Source organism: Panthera uncia, chromosome C2, assembly GCF_023721935.1.
Source record: "Panthera uncia isolate 11264 chromosome C2, Puncia_PCG_1.0, whole genome shotgun sequence".
Lineage (NCBI taxonomy): Eukaryota > Metazoa > Chordata > Mammalia > Carnivora > Felidae > Panthera > Panthera uncia.
In genome coordinates this window covers 64624202-64648000 of record NC_064810.1, presented here as the reverse complement: position 1 = coordinate 64648000, position 23799 = coordinate 64624202, and the positions used below count along the sequence as shown (strand labels likewise).

The 23799-nt window shown below is 35.2% G+C and overlaps 1 protein-coding gene across 3 annotated transcripts in view; it reads left to right on the top strand.

The window, feature by feature from the left end:
• Nucleotides 1–23799, top strand: part of GSK3B (glycogen synthase kinase 3 beta) — a 194137-nt gene that overhangs the window by 56779 nt on the left and 113559 nt on the right. For all 3 annotated transcript variants that reach the window (XM_049629429.1, XM_049629428.1, XM_049629430.1), the window contains exon 2: nucleotides 8255–8448. In XM_049629429.1, the coding sequence (XP_049485386.1) occupies nucleotides 8255–8448 (194 nt within the window). The remainder of the gene's footprint in view (nucleotides 1–8254; nucleotides 8449–23799) is intronic.

Genomic DNA, 23799 nt, shown 5'->3' with positions numbered 1-23799 from the left:
GTAAATCAAACAGACAAATATATTTAAAACTTAAAGATTCTAATGTAAATTCCTAAAAGCTGAAGTTCTTATACACATCCTGCAAGCCTTTTAGACTTTCATGGAAAATAAACCTGTCTCTAAAATGCATCTTGATATTGTTTCAAGTGAGGGTTTAAGACCAAGTGAAATATTTATTCATTTGGGGTTTGGTTTAATTTTATTCCAATTCACTGGAGTCAGAGGAAAAATATGCTTGATTCCAGGTCATGGTTCAAAAGTAAAATAATATTTAAGTTCAGGCTGTTGAAAATTGGCAGGATTCATTCTGGTTTTTGGTTTGTTTGGTTTAAAGTAAAATTAGGTTTTTGAGAGAAGAGAAACATTTTGAGTCAATTAAAATTAGTTCAAAAGGACTATGGATATTTTGAGTTAAAACTTTTGAGATACATACTTTTGGCGATAGATACCTCAGAACCTTTTGTAAAGTATTTCAGATTTTCAGTTCTGCTGAAAATAGAAAGTTGATTTTGGGACCTCAACGCCTGTGTTGTTTTTTAGCATGGATTTAAAGCAAAGTAACATTGTAGGGTACAGGTTTTAGTTCTGAATCCTGTGGGTGCAACCAAGGGAGTTACTTCGGGTAAGTTATGAAACCTTTTCAGTTACCTTAGTTTCTTCCAATTTTTTTTTTTTTTAACGTTTATTCATTTTTGAGGGACAGAGCATTAGAGGGGGAGGGGCAGAGAGAGAGGGAGACACAGAATCCGATGCAGGTTACAGGCTCTGAGCTGTCAGAACAGAGCCTGACCCTGGGCTGGAACTCACAAACTATGAGATCGTGACCTGAGCTGAGGTCGGACTGAGCCACCCAGGTACTCCAGTTTCTTCCAGTTGTTAAATGATTATCGTGGGTATGTCACAAGGTTGTTGTAGGGTTTCAATAGTATTATAGTTCTTTCTCAAAGTACGGTCATTGGAACTGCATTAAGAATTAGAAGGAGTACCTATTAAAAATGCAATTTTCTGAGCTGCATTGCAGACCTACTGAGTCTCTTTAGGGGTGACATTCTATTTTCAGTAAACTCTCCCAGGTAATTCTTCTGTCTTCTGTGAGAGGTTCTTACAAACTGTAAAATGGTACTCAAAGAATATACTTGCATATAGACTGATACAAATTGAATTTAAGACCTCAAGAGGTGTCCCCTGCCCAGTTCTTATCCATTGCTGCATATTAATGCCTCAAAGAAACCAGAATTATTTGGAAAAGAGATATGAAACAGACTGATTCTCCTACCTATAAATAAATACAAATGTGGCGCATTGGGTCATTTGTTTGGCTGCATGTTATCACCATATTTGCAGTAAACCCTTCATAAACCCACCATACAAATGGTAAGACCATTTGTACCTAGGGAGTTGTATCTGATCAATGGTAAGCATAAGAAGAAGCAAAAGCACTGCTTAAAGTTTAACACAAAGTAGTCCGTTCCCAAATCCTGACAATTGTGCTGGAGTAATTCTACAGAAATTCAACAGCAGACCTTTGCTGAGCACCTGCCTTGTGCCAAACCCTGTGTTAATAAGCGCTAGAGAAAGGTATATGATTCAGATAATGTCTGGCTTTCCTAAGAACTCCTTAGTCAAGTGAGGGGCTCAGACTCTTAATAATTATAGAACATTGTGATAAGCACTGTAGAAGAGCATATACCACATGTTAAAAGAGCATAGCAGGGCAAAAGATTTTTTTTTTTTTTTTCATTTCCACTGCCAATAATTCAAAGGTCAGAGAAACTTTAATTTGTTGAGCACCCTCTGTGGGGCATGCACTTAAAAAAATTTTTAACCTATTAATCATCATAGCAGACTTACGAAGGAAGTAGCAGCTATCTCCATTTTATAGATACTAAGTGGTAGAATATGTACTTCAGACCTTGATATGACTTCGGAGTCCATATAATACAATATATCTCTAGCAAAAAACTTGATCAAATTTTTTTTCTTAAGGGGAGTTTTACGGTTTTTCAGAATTGATGCTTGTTAATCCCATTTACATGGTATATTCCTTTGATTAAAAATGTATTACTGTGCTGCCAGGGACTTTGGAGTCTTCTGTCTCTTCTTTATCCTCCGCCACCCTGTTTTTCCTTTCTATTTCTAGAAGTGATATATAGGGAAACATGTCCAAAGCCAGCCCATGTGTAACATCTGTCCGTTTTGTTTTCCCTGCCTCTCCTTTTGTTTACTCTGTCTTCAAAGGAAATGATAGCAATTCTTTTGTTTTATTTTTCTCAGTCCTCTAGATAGAATCATGTGGAAATGAATGATGTCTCAGGGAAATGTCTCTGCTGGAGAGATTTTTAGCACATCAAGGTTTCATAGAAATTGCCTTAAAATTTATATCATGCTCTTGGCCATTGGGGTTGATCTGGCTGATTGAAGTGCTTGATTGAAGTGCTTGATTGAAGTGCTTGATTGGCGTTCCTTTCTTTCTTCATAGTTTTGCTCTGGGGTTGTGAGCAGATGCACTCTAGCTAGAGCTTCCACATCATAGAGTCGAGTCCCTATTTCACGACAAGTTTATTTTTGAATTTGCTCACCTCTGATTCTGTGGACCTCAGTTCCTTTTTATTTCTTTTGCTTATTTTTATGCTTTTTTCATGTTTTTAAACAAGTTTTCATATTTTGTGAACATCTTGCCTTAATAGATGTTCCTTAGCGAGTTACTTAGGACAAAAAGTATTTGAACTTTGAGATCAAAACTTGAAAGTTTGACAGTAGTCAGTGTTTCCACTTCAGACAATCTTAATCATGCCTGAAATTGATGTTCGTTTTGATTCTTTTGAGTAATTTATATAATATTTTTTGATAGAGTTTTGCCATGTTATTGTTAAACATATGTAAAAATAGCTGTTACTTCTCTTCGGGATGGAGAAGCATAGGCAGTGTGTTTACCTTACTAGTACTGTTGTTAGATAAAACAAAACAAAACAATAAATTCTTTAAAAAAATTTTTTTTTTTTTAATGTTTATTTATTTTTGAGACAGAGACAGAGCATGAACGGGGGAGGGGCAGAGAGAGAGGGAGACACAGAATGGGAAGCAGGCTCTAGGCTCTGAGCCATCAGCCCAGAGCCCGACGCGGGGCTGGAACTCACGGACCGCGAGATCGTGACCTGAGCTGAAGTCGGACGCTTAACCCACTGAGCCACCCAGGCGCCCTAAAACAAAATAAATTCTTAACAATACTTCATACCTTCCTTGTCACAAGTAGTATGCTGGTTTCTCTGGGATTTTGTTACAGACTTTTAACTTTGTTATTTCTGTAGAGAGAGGTTATTTTTGAGTTAAAGGAAATTGTTAGACAGTCATTGACTTTGTTCAGTATGACTTGTTCACATCTCTATAAGCCTCACAGAAAGTGTAGTTGTTGCTTTTCCTCAGCTCTAAATCTTATGAAACATCATGGGGCGTCTGGGTGGCTCAATCGTCCGACTTTGCCTCAGGTCTTGATCTCATGGTTCATGGGGTTTGAGCTCCCAGTGGGAGCCTGGAGCCTGGTTAGGATTCTGTGTCTCCCTCTCTGTCTCTCTGCCCTTCCCTTGCACCTCCCCTCTCAAAAATAAATAAACATTAAAAAAAATTAAATCTTAAGAAACATCAAATCAAATGGCTAAAGTATGAATGAGATTTATCATTCATATAAAATTAGAATGTCAGTGTCAGATACCTCCTAAATATTTAAACATGCTTGAAGTGGCCTTTCGGTTTGGGGATGCTCACTCCACACTTGGATGCTTAAAAAAATGTAACCATGAGGTGTTGTTTACAAGGTACAAACCTATGTTTGAGAGGTTGGATACTAGGTCACACATATTATTTTAGGATATGCCTAAGGCTTTTAAAAAATTGTATTCTATATATATAACAGCCTTCAATAGAAAGTGGTTATTCTCTTGTATATCATCTTTCCATTGCTTTATAAGGAGTCTATTGTGGTTTATATATTTAAGATTTATTTATTGTGGTAAAGAGTAGGGGATTTAATTCTATTTTCTAATTATGATATATGGAAGTTTATACCTCCTGAGTGAATTTTAATTGTAATACAGGATCCCAGGAGTCCTCTGGCAGGAGACAAAGCCTCCTGGAGCTAAGCTGTTCCCACTGTTCTGTTGTTGTACTGCATTTTTGGAGACTAGTTTTGTTGTAATTGGTATGAGACTCACTATGCCATGCATTCTGAGAAATTTAGCATTGGGCAGAGTGGTGACTTTTTTTTTTTTTTAAATGAGGGAGATTTATTGCTTTCCAGTTTTTCATCAGGATTTTGGCCTCTTGGTAGCAGTGCTTTATAATGCTCTGTTGCTAAGATTGAAAATTATACAATTTCTGGTAGCAAATGTTAAATTGTTTGAACATCACTGAATCGATTATTTTACATTTTTGTTTTCCATGTGCTTTTGCTTTGGGATAAGTTTTGAAATTGAAGGTTACCAAAGTATTTTGGAAAATAGCTCTTTAGCTATTAATAAGTGAATGATTGAGGCCTGAAATCTGTAACAGATTATCATTTATTCTTTTATTTCTTACTAGTTTGGAGCTGATCTTTTTATATTTTCAGAAACATCTGCTTCTTGCGGGGGGGGGGGGGGGGGGGGAGGCAATAGTATATGAAGTTAAAGTCTTTCAGCTGTAGTAGGAAGGTTGTAAAATATAGCAGAGACAGTATAAGGCCAGGGAAGAATTCTTGCTACTCAAAGCTTTCATCTCTTAGTTTTACTTTCCGCATTTGCATAGTAAACATTATTATAATGTATCCCTACATTTATTGTAAGTATTAGAGTAGATAAAACAATGAATTGGATGGATATACAGTGAAATTTTATACAGCTATTTTATTGCTAAGTCGGCAAATTACAATGCCAAATGGTGGCATGCTTTTCCTTGGCACATTAGCTGCTGACTGCCCCATGTGCTCCTAATGCTCATGCCAAGTCATCCCCAGTATTATCTTGCCATTTTTTACAGCTCTGCTATTTCGGATCTCCGATGAAGCATTCTGAATAAAAATTCCAGAATGCTCGAGGTAGAAAGCCTGAGAACCATCATTCGTGTTATACTTAGAGATTTCATATTAGTAGAGAATGTAGCCCATAAGAGTTCTCAGCATTTTCTGTAACTGCTCGAAAGAGAATAAGAGTGAATCTTTAATTTCTGCTGAGATAGTAAGTCGTTTTTGTTTTTGTTTTTGTTTTTTTAACTAGATATACAAGAAGGTGAAAGGATTGGTCCTTGTCCATATCCAATCACAATTTAACACTAAGAGGCCTTAAGACTTAAAAGTCTCTTCCAGTGATAGCATCTGTAGTACCTATCTATCTTTCTACCGTGCTTTAATATTTTTGCAGAATTACTTCATTTATGCATTATAATTTGCGTATGAGAAAAAGCACGATTAGGTGTTAGGCATTACCCAGGCCTAATAGTTGATTTGAAGAGATTTTAAATCCCAGGGTTCTGGGGCACCTGGGTGGCTCAGTAGTTGGGCATCTGACTTCAGTTCTGGTCATGATCTCATAATTTATGAGTTTGAGCCCCACTTCGGGCTCTGTGCTGACAGCTCAGAGCCTGGAGGAGCCTGCTTTGGATTCTGTGTCTACCTGTCTCTCTGCTCCTCCCCCACTCACGCGTGTGCGCACTCTCACACTCTCTCTCTGTCTCTAAAATGAAGCTTAAAAAAAAAAAAAAAAATCCCAGGGTTCTGATGGATATCTTTCATAGCTGATTCTTGAAACCCTGAAACAAACCATTTTTCTGAAATGTGGAGAAATGCAACCTAAAGAGGCAAGTAAGGAAAGTCATTCATTACACATGCTTATATTGTTTTAAGTTCTCTACTGAAAGCAAGTACAAAACTGTGGCTACTGTTTTCTTTATTGAAATATGGTTATACAGTAGAAAAGCATAATTTTTGTTTATGCCTCAGACAGCTTTTGTTTTCAGTTAAAGTTGTGGAATGCAACAGCCATTCTTAAAATCTGTTAATTTATTTGAAAAATAATGATGCTTTGTTTTGTGGATTAGATGTGTGAGATTTTGCAAGCAACCTGTTCAGTGAAATTATTCATAGTCCTTGAAATATATAGTTTTTGGTGATATGGTTTTGACTTGGATGATCTAGGGAAGAGTTGGTTGGACTGTTTGAAATCAATTGTTTTTTATTTTCTTTGGACAATTGGATTGTAAGAAAATGTGTTCAGTACCTTGAATTTTAATCTTTCCTGAATCTAACCTTCTAGATCTCTTCATTTTGAGTTTAAGGTCAGAAGACTGTGATTCTGTCTTTAGAGGAATATTTCAAGTAAAGATAGGTAAAGATCTATTTTACAAATGAAGAAGAAAATAACTTACATTAAGGTTTATAGTCAACCTGAAAAGTTGTAGTTAACATTAACATGCTCAGAAGTGAAAGTGATATGGAATATTTGGGGGAGTTGAGCATGATGATTTAGAATTGAGATTTGATTAAACTGGGTTTTGCAAATATATTAGACTTATTTTACTAGGAAGTGAAATGTGAAGGGATCATTTGAAAGCATTGAGAACTACTGTATATGTATTGACTTGTGCTGGGATTTGCATGTATTTAAAGTACATATAATACTGTTGTGAATAAAAATGTTGGTGTTGACAAGATTTGAGTTACCTTTCTACAAGTGGTGTTAGATTTGTGCTGTCATATCTGTTGGGCGTTATACCTTAGAACCAAAACCCTACATATTTAAGGTAGTTAGCCATGATATAATATATAATGTAGACTGCCTGTAATTTACCTTGCTATCTTATGTAGGAATCCTTCATTGCTTTTGTGTCTGTCAGGAAGGCTGCCTTATAAACAGGAGCATTAATTAGTCACAGATATCACTTACTGTGTTTTTTTTTTTTGTCTATATTAGTACCTTTGTGAACTAAAATGGCTATACATATTGGTTAAATGTGCCACTAACATTTGGATATTCATTTACCTGGTAATTTTATTTTGGGGAAAAACACTCAAACCATTGGAAAATGAGATTAATATATATTTTTTTATATGTGAGGTTCAAGTGAATACTTCAAAATCTTGGCTTGGTATCTAGAGTTAAAAACTACATTTTTTTTTCTTTTATTAGGTTAGTATGAATTCAGTTAGCATCATACAAATAAAATTGATATAATGGAAGAGTAGAAGAAGAAACAAACGGAAAAAGTGCAGTTTAGTCAGTGAGCCTAAGGACTTGGATGTACTGAGATTTGGTTTTAGATTTGTCAGGAAGAGAGAAGCACAAGTCATACTTGCTACTTACCAGTGATTGTACTCAGTAGAATCTCTGTGTGTTCTGAAATCACTAAAAGAACAATTTAAAACTCTTTAGAATCAGGTTCTAGGTAGCATAGTATGGTTTAGAATAGTTTAAGAGTTCAGAGACCCAAGATGATTGTGAACTCTGCCTAGGCAATAAGAGGTGGCTCTTGAGCTTGAATTGAAGAGTCTTTAGATTGTTACTGGGAAGGGTGGGAAGGCACAGAAGATAAGGCAAGAGCTATTGAGTGGGCAGAGACCACAGAACCAGTGAGCTACTTATGAATGAGGCTCACTCAGTTCAGAATGGGTTTGGTTTTTCTTTTCTTACTCCAAATTAACACTCTTTCCCATGTTCCTTTTCCCCATTTGACCTTTCTCTAAGAGATAGTTGATTTTCTTAAAAAGAAGTAAGATGCAGAGAAAGAAAAACTCAAAGCCTTACCTTCCTAAAGGCAGAATGGTCTGAATAGAGTCAACATATTTAGATGTTTTCAGTAGTATTTATTTTCAAGTAAAATAAGGAAGCCTTCAGAAAAGAACTAGGGCCTTCTTTAGAAAGAACAGATGGGATTCAAACCCAGGGTCCACCATTTGACTTTTGACCTTCAGCAAATTTAACATTATTTCCATTAGTTTTGTATGGAAACAGTATTATATACTTCATGGGGTGATTGTTTTCATTAAATAAATCCCCATATGTAAACTAAGCATGATGTCTAGTCTACAGAATGACTAAATGGTGGTTAAAAAGTTACTTACAAATTGAAACAAATAGTTGAAGTAATTCTATACAATAAACTAAGATGAGCATTTAAAAATGATTTGTAGTAAAAAACATAGTTTACTATGTAAACTATTGTGTACTTCAGCAATTTTCTCTGTTTAATTCTTTACAGTTCTCATTTTTCTGTCTCTTGTTTCTTTTAGGAGACAAAGATGGCAGCAAGGTAACCACAGTGGTGGCAACTCCTGGGCAGGGTCCCGATAGGCCACAAGAAGTCAGCTATACAGACACTAAAGTGATTGGAAATGGGTCATTTGGTGTGGTATATCAAGCCAAACTTTGTGATTCAGGAGAACTGGTTGCCATCAAGAAAGTATTGCAAGACAAGAGATTTAAGGTAAGACCTTTGGTATTTCATGCATTTTGTTGCTATCAGTTGATGTGAATGAGTATTTTTTCTAATCATTTCTTTTTGCTTCAAATTTCATTTACTGTGCAGATTTATTGTAGACACGGTATTTTCTCTTGTGTATTTTGTAGAGATAAAAGTTACTAAAGATTGCAATATTATTTTTGAACCACTGCCTTAAGTGATACATGATTTTAAAATGCTGTGAAAGGTAGATTAAAATTCTTAATTTATACTTTTAAAAAGTGACTTCTCCTTGCCTAGGGTCTCATTGGTGTAGGAGACCAGAGAAACAGTACCTGTAGTGTTTGATCATTTGACTATTGACTATGCCTCCTTTCTTAAAATTTCCTTTGAATCTGTAATGCAACACTATCATTTTTTTCCCCAACAACTGACTTTTCTTTGCTATTTTCTTATGTCTTTCTTCAGTCTACTCTGAGAAACAGTTTATTTTAATTTCTTACACCGGCTCTTTAGGGGATCCTATGCATGAATGTTGAAAGGTCATCTCTATGTTATGGTATAGTGTAGAGAGTCAAAAGATCTGGGCTCTAACATATGTTCTGCCATTAACAAGCCATGCAGCTCTGTTCTCTTCTCTACTTCTGCCACCTCTGCAACATCTTACTGAGAGTCTCCCCTGTACTAGTAAGTATGCCAAACATGAAGGGCTATAAAAATAAATAAGAGATGATCACTGCTCTGAAACAGCACAGAGTCTACTATCTTTATTGCTCTAGAGTGTCTCAAACATTCTAAAGAGGTTTTTTAGGAAAAAAAAATTGTTACACCTTTTGTCTTCAGTACTCACTCTCTCTCCTAAGTACTAGTCCCATGTTGCCAAATGCCTACTGGATATTGATATCTGGTATCTCACATTGCAAGGGCTTCTTGCCTAATTCTGATCTGACTTTTGAGACCCAGTGGAAATCCTTTCTGTTGCTTCCCATTCCTTTTTGCTTTTTCCTTTTTCCTTTTTCCTTTTTCCTTTTTCCTTCTAATGATGTCATTCGCTTTGTCATTCAGACTTTTCTGTTCTCTCATATCTCATATCCACTTGTCACCCTGCATTGATTTTTTTTCTTTTCTTTACTGCCTTGATGATTTGTGCCTTCTTTCCTTTTCTCATCACTAGTAGTCTAGTCAGGCCCTTGCCATTATTTGACTTACCTACGAGTAAGACTCTACCTCTGATCTTCTGCATGCCACCACAAGAATAATCCCACACTTAAGGTTGATCATATTATTTCTCCTACACACAATTCTTCTGTGGTTCCTCATAGTCTAGAAAATAAAGCCTGCCCAGTTCAGTAGTGTGTTCAGGGACTTCTGTAGTCTTATCTCCAAATACTCAGCTTTCCAAACCTTTTATGCTACTGTCCGTGAAATATATATTGGTTTTTATTTAGCTTCCTTTCTGTCACTCCCGTTCTCTTGCTAATCTAAGTCCTGTCCTTTATGAAATTTCTCAGATGATTCCGGCCAGCCATATGGATTTTGTTCTAAATTCCTTGAACACTTATTGTCCCTAAACTAGGAAATTCCAAATTTTTTCATGACAAGGACTCCATTTTTATTATATGTATCTCCTGGAAACCCGCAAAATCAGTGGGTTGGTTTTTTGTTTTTTGTTTTGGATTAGTATTGATGATAGCAAATACTTAACAAATTCTTGTTATATACCCAGTGATCTCCTAAGCTTTTTACATAATTAGTTTTATTTGAGCCTTATCATTAGTACTGTGAGATTGGTACTGTTGTTATTTGGCTAAGAAAACTTACGCACAGAGATTATAAATTAACTTGTCCAGGGCCACACAGTTATTAGCAAGTAGAAAATTGGGCAAGTATTTGAATCAAGCATTCTGACTCCAGAGTGCTTTGTTAAACATTTTATCATCACTGCATCAGAACCATATATTCTGTTTAGAAAGTATTTGTGTTTGTATTTTTGCTTTTTTTTTTTTAAATTAAAAATTTTCCCTTTAGCGTGGTTTATTTATTCATTTGAAATAGTTTGGTTCATTTGTTTCTGAATGTATCCCTACTTAGAACTTTAACCCTGGTTTGTTTTTTTTTTTTTTTTTTTTTACTTTTTAAAAAATTATATTTTCTATCTGTGAAACACACTAACATGGTTCCAAAGATCAGAAATATACAAGTGCCATTTCTTCTCTATTCCCTGTATTTTGTTTCTACTCGCTTCCTGTAGCTAGCCAGTCTCATTATGTTTTGGTTCATTTTTTCTGGGTTTCTTTTGCACAAGTGAGCAATTAAGTGTAATTTTCTTGGCTTCTTTTTTACATAAAAGGTAATTTATTAAGGGAGCTCTTTTGTACTTTGCCTTTTCTCTTGATATAGTTCTTAGAAATCATTGCATATCATTTCAGAGATTTTTCTCATCTAGCTGCATAGTATGCCAGAGTTGATTCAATCATTCCTGTATGTATGGATATTTCATTTCTTTTCAGTATTTTTTTTATCTCCAAGAGTGCTGCTATGAAAAACCTTCTCTCATATATTTTTTTTAATTAGATGTGTATCTTCAGAGTAAATTAAGAGAGGTAGACTGCTGAGTCAAAGCATAAACACTTAGGTAATTTTGTTTGATATTGTTAAATTCCCCTCCATAATGGTTGAATCAGTTTGCATCCTCTTTGGTCATTTGAGTGCCTATTTCCCCTTAGCATGGACAACTTGCCTTGCCTAAGTTTTTCAATTTTTGCCAATCTGATATGTGAGAAATGGTAGCTCATTGTAGTTTTAATTTATAATCTCATTATTATGAATGTAGTTCAACATCTTTCCATCTGTTTAAGGTCTGTTTTGTTTTTGTATGTGTAAATTGTTCCTTTTTCTTTTTGTCCATTTTTTAAATGAGTTTTTGGTCTTTTCCTCTCAACTCTGAAGAGTTCTTTATTACGGATTTATTCTTTATCTGTGATATATTGAGTATTTTTACCTCGTGTATTCTGTTTTTTTACCATATGAAAGTCTCCCACTACCCCATACAGTCGAATTTATTGTTCTTTTCTTTTATCATATGTGGATTTAAAAAAAAAAAAATTTTTTTTAACGTTTATTTATTTTTGAGACAGAGAGAGACACAGAGCATGAACAGGGGAGGGGCAGAGAGAGAGGGAGACACAGAATCTGAAACGGGCTCCAGGCTCTGAGCTGTTGGCATGGAGCCCAACGTGGGGCTCGAACTCACTGACCGTGAGATCATGACCTGAGCCGAAGTTGGACGCTTAACCGACTGAGCCACCCAGGCGCCCCATATGTGGATTTTAATTTATGATTAGAAAGCCTTTTCCTTATAAAGCCTTTCCTTATAAAAAGCCTTTCCCCAGGTTGAAGAGAAATTCAACCATATTTTCTTTTGGTAGTTACAAGATTTCACTTTTTACATTTAAATTCCCTGATCTGTTTGAAGTTTATTCTTGTTTATGGTGTTTATGCCTTTGTATGGTATGAGTTACTGATATAATTTTATCCTTTCTTTAAAAAAATTTTTTTTTATTACGTTTATGTATTTTGTGAGAGAGAGAGAGGAGGAGAGAGGCAGAGAGAGAGGGAGACACAGAATCCAAAGCAGGCTCCAGGCTCTGAGCTGTCAGCACAGAGCCCAACGTGGGGCTCACACCTACAAGCTGTTAGATCATGGCCTGAGCCAAAGTTGGATGCCTAACCAACTGAGCCACCCAGGCACCCTGTAATTTTATCCTTTCTCAATCATTAACCGGTTAGTTGTTCAGTACAGTTTATTAAAAGGCCGATCTTTTCTCCAGTGATTTGAGATGCTATGGTTATTACATGCTAAATTTCCATGTGTACTTGGTCTGTTTCTGGACTTTCTGTTCTGTTCCAGTAGGTCATTTGCATGCATGTTCCTGTGTCAGTACCACATTATAGTATGTTTAATGTCTGGTTGAGGTAATCCACTCTTGAGGCTTTTTTTTTTCTCCTAGCTTTTCTTGAATGTTTATTTTTCCATATGAACTTTGACATAAATTTGGCTAACTCGATTTAAAATAGGTTGCTGATACTCTTAATTGAAATTTCATTAACTCATTAACTTAGGGAGAACTAACCTTTTTGTTATGTTGAATTATCTTATCGAGGAATAAGAGATATCTATTTGTTCAAATATACGTTTGTGTCTTTCAGGAGTTTTATTTATATAGACTTTTGACATTTCTTACTAAGTTTGTTCCTAAGTACTTATTGCTTTTATTGCTATTGTATGGTTTTGTTTTTGTTTTTATTTTAATTTTTTCTCTTACATGCTAAAAAGTGGTAAGTTCATTTCATTCCACTGTATCACCTTTCCTTTGTGAAACTTAAGTATTTGTTCTTCTTGCTAAATGTTAACTGTTTTAAAAAAAATAAAATTTGATACATTGACCAATTCATTTCTCTTGATTATTATAATATATATACTACGAATTTTTCTGACAACTTAAAATTCTGTAGTTTCACATCTGTGGTTTACGTAGCTGCTGCCTAGGATTATATTAAATAATTAGATATTTCCAGAAAAAGTTTGAAGTCTTCTCCTTGCCCAGTCAAATAAACCAACCTGTTGAACCTGCTAGTATCAGTGAGAGGCAGTTTGTTTTGGTGAAAAAACAAGGAGAGAGAAAACGGTCAGAGACAAAAAGAAAATCAAGAGGAATTACCCTGCATCAGCAATCATGTAAACTATATCTAAGACACTGAGCTTTTCTATTAGGAATTTCTGGAATAATCTTCATTTCAGTAATGTTTTACCTGCAGTTTGAATGCTTTTTCCCCCCCGTGACCATTCTGTGACAAATTACTTTAACAGAAATTAAATTACTTCACTTAGCCAGTTTAGAAGTACTTGTTATAGAAAATGCTCTTGTGGTTTTGTAGAGGTAAAGTCCAGCTAGGTACCTTATGTAGGAGACCTTTGATATTAGAGCAGAGAGAAGATTAATCAATCCCAAAAGCTACTGACACTTGTTGAGGCCAGCTTTTCTAATTTGAAAATTGGTTAGTTGCATTTTTAATTAATTAATGATCTTAGCTTCATAAACTATTAATTTCATTTCTCCCTTTGAACTAAGTCATAGGTTTCAGGTCTCCTGCTTGGTTTCACTTGTTCTGTGGTTAGATATGGGAGTGGAGGTGTGAAGTGTCACTGTTGTTCTATTGTGAATAGAGAGTGAATAGAGCCCTACTTGTAATATATACCATTTTCGAGAGTGAGGAGAAATAATGCCTGGTTTGATCCTTGAAGATATGATTATTCTCTGCATGATGTTGTGGAGACACCATAGAAGAAAGAAGACCTTGTTGTTTACATTAGTAGTTTTGTAAACTAGAGTATATTTATTAACTTTTTGAGTCTCAGTTTCATTATCTATGAAATGAGAATGCTACTACAGCAATGCCCCAGCTCACTGTTTGGCACAGAAAAGAAGTCATTATTGTGTTCCTTTTTTTTCCCTTCAATGTTGTATAAATCAAATGAAACAATGTATTATGAGACCATTTTCTGAATTTTATTTATTTTTAAAGTTTATTTATTTATTTTGAGAGAGGGAGAGAGACTGCAGGCTTGGAAGGGGCAGAGAGAGGGAGAGACAGAACCCGAAGCAGGATCCATGCTCCGTGCAGAGCCCAATGCAGGACTCACAAACTCATGAACTAAACCATGAGATTATGAACTGAGCCAAGATGAGGAGTTGTATGCTTAATTGACTGAGCCACCCAGGTGCCCCACATTTTCTGAATTCTAAAACTCCTTATAACTGAGTTGTTTTTAGGCATTTGAATTACTACAAATGGCTATTCACTTTGGATTTTTACCTGTTTGTTTTACTTTCTATTAAATTGGGTAGTCTTATTTTGAGGCACCTAATTGTATTTATGTAACTCTTTTAAGTCATTTGTGGAAAATCTATTTCCTGATAAAACTGACAGGCAACTTGAAAAGAAGTTTACTTATGCCATATGGAGCTATGTTCTTTGGGTCATAGAAACTTGTTATCAAGGGAAGCTAGAAATCAGGTCTTAACCTCTAGGGAGCAGGAAAGACAGCAGGTAGGAAAAATCTTACACTGCCATGCAGCTCTAAGGAAATTCTAGCAAAACCGGTGGGGGGAAGTCTCAGCCCAAGGTTGACTATCAGAGGAATCCATTGTCTCCTGGGAAAAGATCTCCATTAAATACATCTGCTATGCTCAGTCAGTTTCTGGAAACAGCACATGGGTAGCTTGGTATGGCCTGAACAAGGGAATGGCTTTGAAAGCTCAGCACCTGGGCCGTTGATCAATGATGCTCCCTATAGTGGGAGATCTAAGAGACACATTTTCATAATTACCATACCAGTCCTTATAAGGATAGTGCTACTTTCCTAAGTGTGTAGGTATGCTTAATGCTACTTTCCTAAGTGTGTAGGTATGACTAGTAAAATTTTTTAATTGAATTGAATTTTTAGAGACTACAAAGTTTCGTGTGGAACGGTCTTGTTGATTTTGCTTTTAAAATTATGTGTAGAGGGGCTCCTGAGCGGCTCAATTGGTTAAGTGTTCGACTTTGGCTCAGGTCATGATCTCACGGTTCCTGAGTTCAAGCCCTGCGTTGGGCTCTGTGCTGACAGCTCAGAGCCTGGAGCCTGTTTCAGATTCTGTGTCTCCCTCTCTGTCTCTGCCCTTCCCTCCTGGATCTCTCTCTCTCTCTAGCTCTCTCAAGAATAAATAAAAAACATTAAAAAAAAAAAAAGATTCCATCGAGAAAACTTTTGGAACAAATGAATTCAGTAAAGTTGCAGGATATGCAAATCGATACACAAAAATCAATTGCATTTCTGTATGTCAATAATGAACTATCAGAAAGAGAAATAAAGAAAGCAGTCTCATTTACAATTGCATTAGAAAGGACAAAATCCTAGGAATACATTTAACCACAAGGTGAAAGACTATATTGAAAATTGCAAGACAATAATGAAAGAAGTTGAAGATGACAAATGGAATGATACTCTTTCTGTGCTCATGGATTGGAAGAAATCAGTATTGTTTAAATGTCCATACTACCCAAAGTAACCTACAAATTTAGTATAATCCCTCTAAAAGTTTCATTGGTATTTTTTAAAGAAATAGAAAATAATCCTAAAATTTGTATGGAACCACGAAAAACTGAATAGCCAAAGCAATCTTGAAAAAGAAGAACAAAGCTAGAAGCTTCACGTTCTCAGGTTTCAAATTCTATTACAAACTATAGTAATCAAAACAGTATGGTATTGGCATTAAAAAAAGATACATAGATCAATGGAACAGAATATAGAGAGCTCAGAAATAAACCTACACATACGTAGTTAATCTTTGACAAAGTAGTTGAAAGTATGTTTCTTGGTTTGTGCTTCTCGCTTACACTTGCTTGCTTTTTTTTTCCTTTGCTCATTTTTTTTTATTTTTTTATTTTTTCAACATTTTTTTATTTATTTTTGGGACAGAGAGAGACAGAGCATGAACGGGGGAGGGGCAGAGAGAGAGGGAGACACAGAATCGGAAACAGGCTCCAGGCTCCGAGCCATCAGCCCAGAGCCTGACGCGGGGCTCAAACTCACGGACCGCGAGACCGTGACCTGGCTGAAGTCGGACGCTTAACCGACTGCGCCACCCAGGCGCCCCTCGTTTTTTTTTTTTTTAAATTCTACATATGAGTGAAATCATATGGGATTTGTCTTTCTGTGACTGATTTTGCTTAGCATTATACTCTAGCTCTATACATGTCATCGCAAATGGCAAGATTCCATTTTTTATGGCTGAATAATATTCCATTGTGTATACATATCACATCTTTATCCATTCATCTATAAATGGACACTTGGGTTGCTTCAATAGTTTGGCTATTGTAAATAAAGCTGCTTATAAACATAGGGGTCCATGTATCCCTTTGAATTAATGTTTTTATATATTTTGGGTAACTATCCAGTAATGCAATTACTGGACCATAAAGTAGTTCTTTTTTTTAACTTTTTGAGGACCCTTCATACTGTTTTCCAGAGTAACTGCATGAATGCATTTTGCATTCTCACCAACAGTGCAAGAGGGTTCCTTTTTCTTCACACTTTCACCAACACCTGTTGTTTCTTGTGTTTTTGATTTTAGCCATGCTGATAGGTGTGAAGTGGTAACTCATTGTAGTTTTGATTTGTATTTCCCTGATGATGAGTGATGTTGAGCATCTTTTCATGTGTAATAGACTTTATTTTGCAGTTTTAGTTGTGTAGAAAAATCAGTGGAAAGTACAGTGTTCTCATACATACTCCCCTCCTCCTCAGTTTTCCCTGTTATTAACATTTTGCATTTATGTAGACTTGTTACAATTAAACCAATATTGGTACATTATTAGTAATTAAAAAACTGTAGTTTGCATTATAGTTCAATCTTTGTGTTTTGTCTGTGAGTTTGACAAACGTATAATGACATATGTCCACTCTTACAGGGTCTTACAGAATAGTTTCACTACCCTAAAAGTTCCCTGAGCTCTCTACCTTTTCATTCCTCTCTCTTCCCTCTTTCCCCAACCCTATTGATTTTTTTTCTTACTGTTTCCATAGTTTTGCCTTTTCTAGAATGTTATGTAGTTGAAATCATACAGCATATAACCTTTTCAACTTGGCTTTTTTCACTTAAAAATAGATATTTAATGTGCTTGCAAAGTTTTTTTGTGGCATGATAGCTTGTTTCTTTTTAGCACTGAGTAAGTATGCCAGTGTATTCATGTACTGCAGTTTGTTTATCCATGTTTATGCATTCACCTATTGAAGGATATCTTGGTCACTTCCAAGTTCAACAGTTATGACTAAAGCAGCTGTAAACATTAATGTGCAGGTTTTTGTGTGGATATAAGTTTTCAGTTCATTTGGTTAAATACCAAGTACCACAGTTGCTAGATTGTGTGATAAGAATTTGTTTAGTTTCTCAATAAATTGCCAAATATCCTCCAAAGCAACTGTAAAGAATAATTTTGCATTCCCACTAACAGTGAATGAGATTTTTCTATTGTTCCACATCCTCATGAGGCTTTGGTGTTGTCAGTGTTTTAAATTTTAGCCATCCTAATAGTAGAGCAGTAGTATCTAATTGATGTTTTAATTTGCAATTCTCTGATGACATATGGTGTTGAGCATCTTTTCATATGCTTATTTGCTGTCTGTATATCTTCTTTGATGCGGTGTCTGTTCATATCAGTGCTTATTAATGATTGTTTTCTTATTGTTGAGTTTTAAGAGGTTTTTTTGTTTTTTGTTTTTTGTTTTTTTTTTTAATAGGATAACAGTGCTTTCTCAGATACATGTTTTGCAGAGATTTCTTCCAGGCTGTAACTTATTTTTTCATTAGAAGTTTTAAGTTTTAATAAAAATTCAATTTCTCAATTTTTTCTTTCATAGATTATGCTTTTGGTGTTGCATCTGAAAAGTCACTGCCAGGGGTATGTGGATGGCTCAGTTGAGTGTGTGACTCTTGATTTCAGCTGAGGTCAAGATCCCAGGGTCGTGGGATTGAGCCCCATGTTGGGCTGTGTACTGAGCATGGGACCTGCTTAAGATTCTCCCTCCCTCTCTCTCCCCCCCCCCCTTCATTATCTCTTTTCTCCCTCCCTCTGTCTCCCCCTTCCCCCCCTTGCACTTGCTGTCTCTTAAAATAAATAAAATAAAATAAATAAAAAGTCACTGCCAAACCCAAGGACACCTAGGTTGTCTACTATGTTGTATTCTAGATGTTTTGTAGTTTTGCCTTTTACAGATAGGTCTATGATATATTTTAAGTTAATTTTTGTGAAAGCTATAAAATCTGTGATTACATTCATTTATTTCCTGTGACTGTCAGTTATTCCAGTACTGTTTGTTGAAAAGAATATCCTTTCTTCATTGAAATGCCTTTGACCCTTTGTCAAAGTTCAATTGAGTGTATTTGGTGGCTTTTCTGGGCTCTGTGTTTTTTCTAGTGACCTATTTGTTTATCACTTTTTTTTTTAAACATTTTTTTAAGTTTATTTATTTTGAGAGGGGGGGTGGGATGAGTGGGGGAAGGACAGAACAGGAGAGAATCCCAAGCAGGCTCCACATTATCAGTGCAAAGCTCAATGCAGGGCTTGAACCTACGAACTGTGAGATTATGACCTGAGCCTAAATCAAGAGTTGGACGCTTAACCAGCTGAGCTACCCAGGTGCCCCTCACTTTTTTTTTTTTTTTAACTGTAGCTTTATATAGTAAGTCTTGAAGTCATTCAGTGACAGTCTTTTGGTTGTTCTTCAATATTGTGTTCACTACTGGGTTTCCATAAAATAACTTGCTGGGTTTTTTGTTTGGCATTGAATTGAGTATAGATCATGTTAGAAAGGACTGGCATCATGACAGTATTAAGTTCTCCTATCCATGCACATGAAATATGTTTCTGTTTATTTAGATCTTTGATTTCTTTCCTCAGGGTTTTATGGGTGTCCTCATGTAAATTTTACACATATTTTATTGGATTTATACTTAAGCATTTCATTTGTGGGGGGTGCTAACATAAATTGTACTGTTTTTAATTCCAAATTCCAAATTTTTTATTACTGGTATATAAGAAAGCATTTGACTTTTGTACCTTAAACTTGTACCTGCAATCTTGCTATAATCACTTAATAGTTCCAGGAGGTTTTGTTGTTGATTTTTTGAGATTTTTACAAGCAGATTTTTACAATCTTTGTAAACAAAGATAATTTCATTTCTTCTCTTCCAATTTGGATGCTTTTTATTTCCTTTTTTTTTTTTTTTCTTCTTGTATTCTGTACGGTGTTGAATGGGAGTGAAGTCTTTTTTTCTCTTGTTCCTGATCTTGGTAGGAAAACACCCAGTTTCTTCTCATTAAGTATGTTAGCTGTAGAGTTTTGCAGATGTTCTTTATCAAATTGAGGATGTATTCTGCTGTTGTTGGATACATTTTTCTATAAATGTTTATTAGATCCAGTTGCTCAATAGTGTCATTCAGTTCAACTATGTCCTTATTGATTTTCTGTTTGCTGGTTCTGTCAGTAACTGATAAAGGGGTGTTTAAGTCTCTATAATAACGGATTTGTCTATTTCTCCTCATGATTCGATTCGTTTTTGCCTCAAGTGTTTTGATAGTCTTTTGTTAGGTGCATTCACATTAGGAATTGTCTTCTTCAAGAATTGATCACTTTTTCATTATGTAATGCCCCCCTTTATCCCTGAAAATTATCCTTACTCTGAAGTCTGTTTTGCCTGAAATTAATATAACTACTCCAGTTTTTTTGATTACTCTTAGTACAGTGTACATTCTCCATCCCTTTACTTAAAAAATATATATATAACATTAAATTTACCATCGTAACTATTTCTTCTAAGTTTGTATTTTGCTGAACTCTTCCTCCCCCCCCCCCCCATTTTATTGAGGTCTAATTGACATAAAATTGCATATATTTAAAGTGTACAGCATGATGATCTGTGTATGCGTTGTGAAATAATTGCCTCAGTCGGGTTAATCAGCATATTCCTCATCTCACATAGTTACCTGTTTTTGCACATGTGCATGTGGTGACAACATTTAAGATCTCTCTTAGCAAATTTCAGCTATACAATAACTATCCTTACCATGTTGTATATTAGATTCCCTGAATTTCTTCATTTTATAACTGAAGACTCCATCTTCCCCACTCCCCCAGCCCCTTGTAATCACCATTCTACTCTGTTTCTTTGAGTTTGACCTTTTTGTTCGTTTTTTAAGGAGTCCACATAAGGGAGTTTGTGCTTTTATTGTTCCCATTGACAGTCTGAAGTTTTTAAGTTTGTCATAGTCCCATTTGTCTTATTTTTGCTTTAGTTGTTTGCACTTTTTGGTGTCCCCTATCACTTGCAACAACAAGGAATGAACCTTAAGGATATTATTGCTAAGTGAAATAAAACAGTCACCAAAAATCAAGTACATTGCCATCTCCAGTGTTCTGAAGCTCTTCCCCTATATTTGCTTATAGGATTTTTATAGTTTTAGGTATCATGTCTAGGTCTTCAATCCCTTTTGAGTTAATTTTTGTGTGTGGTGTAAGGTAAAGTTTTATTTTCATTCTTTTGCTTCTTAGTCCAGTTTTTCCAACACCCATAAGGGTAAGAAACTGTCTTTTTCCCATTGTGTAGTCTTGACACTATTGTTGAAAATTATTTGGCCATACATGAGGGTTTATATCTGGTTTTTCTTTTCTGTTCCAGTTGTCTATGTATTTGTCTCTCTGCTAATTCCATACTGTCTTGATTACTATTGGTTTGTAGTTTGTTTTCAAATTAAGAAGTATTAGACTTCCAACTTTGTTCTTTTTCAAGATTGTTTTGGTTATTTGGGGTCTCTTCAAATTCTATATAAATTTTGGGATTTGGTTTTTCTATTCCTGCAAAAAATGCCATTGGCATTATGATAGGGATTGCACTGAATCTCTATATGGGTTTGGGTAGTATTGACATTTTAATGTTACTAAGTCTTCTAAGCTACAAGCATGGAATGTCTTACCATCTATTCCTATCTTCTTTGATTTCTTTTGGCAGTGTCTTAACAATTTTCAGTGTATAAATCTACCTCCTTGGTTGGGTTTTTTCTTTTTTTTTTAATTTTTTTTTTTTTAACATTTATTTATTTTTGAGACAGAGAGAGACAGAGCATGAACAGGGGAGGGGCAGAGAGAGAGGGAGACACAGAATCTGAAACAGGCTCCAGGCTCTGAGCTGTCAGCACAGAGCCTGACGCGGGGCTCAAACTCACGGACCGTGAGATCATGACATGAGCCGAAGTTGGACGCTTAACCAACCGAGCCACCCAGGCGCCCCAGTTGGTTTTTTTTTCTTAAGCATTTTATCCTTTTTGATGCTATAGTAAATGAGATTGCTTTCTTTTTTGATTGTTCAAATGAGCAATCAATAGAACCAATTTTTAAGTGTTCAGTTTGTATCTAAAACTTTGCTGAAATCATATCTTAGTTGTAATAGCCTTTTCTTTTTTAATTCTTTAGAGTTTTCTACACCTAAGATCATCCCTCTGTGAACAGAGATGATTTTGCTTCTTTTCCAATTTGGATACCTTTTGTTATTTATTTTTCTTGTCTAATTGCTCTGGCTATGATTTTAAGTACTTTGTTGAATAGTAGTGGCAAAATGGGCATCCTTGCCTTGGTCCTGATCTTAGAGGGAAAGCTTTCAATTTTTTTCGGCTTTGAATACGTTAACAGTGGGCTTTTCATCATGTATAACATACTGAGGCAGTTTCCTTCTATTCCTAGTTTGGTGAACATGATTATCATGAAACAGTGTTGAGTTTTGTTAAATGCTTTTTCTGTACCAATTGAGATGGTCATTTGGCTTTTGTCCTTCATGTTGCTAACGTGGTATGTTTTCATTGATTGATTTTTGTATGTAGAACCATTCTTGAGTTCCATGTATAAATCTTTGCATTATAGGTATAAAACTTGGTTGTGGCTTATAATCCTTTCAGTGTGCTATTGAGTTTGGTTTGCTAGTATTTTTTCGAAGGTTTTTGTATTAGTATTCATCAGGAATATTGGTCTGTAGTTTTCTCATTGTGTCCATCCCTTTTTTAAAATGTATTTGTGTCCTTTAAGGTGAGTTTCTTGTAGATTATATATAGTTGAGTCTTTTTAAAATTAATTTTTTTATCAAGTTTTATTTTAAAACTTGAGATATAATTGACATGACATTGTGTAAGTTTATTTTTTAAACGCACTAACAGTCTCTGTCTTTCATGTCAGTATATTTAGGCTTTTGATGTTTAAGGAAATTATTGATATAGTTGGATCATAGTTTTGCCATATTTGTTGCTGTTTTTATTCAGTGCCCTTGTTTCTTCTTTTGTCTTCCTTTCTTTTTCTGTTTTATCTGTTTTTAACTGAGCATTTTATTTGATTCCACTTTTTCCTCCTCTCTCTGAAATATATTAATCAAAATGTATTTGGTTTCTAGCATTTATTTTTGAATATATTTTTTTAACTTTTTATTATGGAAAATTTCAAGCACACAAAAGTAGAAGTTCCAATTATAAAAAAATGTCAAATTTTTGTTACTCTTCTTTCATGCTTTCCAACCTCAACATTTTTTTAAAATTTCAGGAATAGAATTTAGTGATTTATTTATATATAACATCTAGTGCTTATCCCAACAAGTGACCTCCGTAATGCTCCTTGCCCCTTTAGCCTTTACCCCCACTCAACACCTCACCAGCAACCCTCAGTTTGTTCTTTGTAGTTAAGAGTCTCCTGTGGTTTGGTTTATCTCCCTCTTCTTTTTTATCTTATTTTTTGCTTCCCTTCCCCTATCATATGATATCTGTCTTTCTCCAACTAACTTATTTCATTTAGTGTAGTGCTTAGTGTAATACATTCTAGTTTCATCCATGTTGTGCAAATGGCAAGATTTCATTTTTTTTTAATCGCCAAGTAATATTCCATTGTATATCTATATACCACATCTTCTTTATGCATTCATCAGTCAGTGGACATTTGGGCTCTTTCCATACTTTGGCTGTTGTTGATAGTACTGCTGTAAACATTGGGGTGCATGTGCCCCTTCAAATCAACACTCCTGTATCCTTTGGATAAATACCTAGTTGTGCAATTGCTGGGTTGTAGTGTAGCTCTATTTTTAATTTTTTGAAGAACCTCCATACTGTTTCCAGAGTAGCTGCACCAGTTTGCATTCCTATTAACAGTGCAAAAGGGTTCCTCTTTCTCCACATCCTTGTCAACATCTGTTGTTGCCTGAGTTGTTAATTTTAATCATTCTGACAGGTGTGAGGTGTATATCATTGTGGTTTTGATTTGTATTTCCCTGATGATGAGTGATGTTGAGCATTTTTCATGTGTCAGACAATTGGATGTCTTCTTTGGAAAAGTGTCTATTCATGTCTTTTGCCCATTTTTTCGGTGGATTATTTGGGTTTTTGAGGTGTTGGGTTTGATAAGTTCTTTATAGATTTTGGATACTAACCCTTTATCTGATATGTCATTTGCCAGTATCTTTTCCCATTGAGTCTACAGTGTACATTTACAACTTTTCGAAGTGTACTTTTAAGGAGACTGTACTAATCAGGGATAGTGCAATTACCTTATGACAGAGTATTCCCAATTTCTCCTTCTCATTCCATATAATATTACTGTCATTAGTTTCACTAATCCATAAGCTATAATCACTGAATACATTATTGCTGCTGTTATTTTGAACAAACTGTTACAGCTAGATCAATTAAGAATAAGAAAAGTAAAATATATTCTACTTTCATTATTCTTTTTTTTTTTTTTTT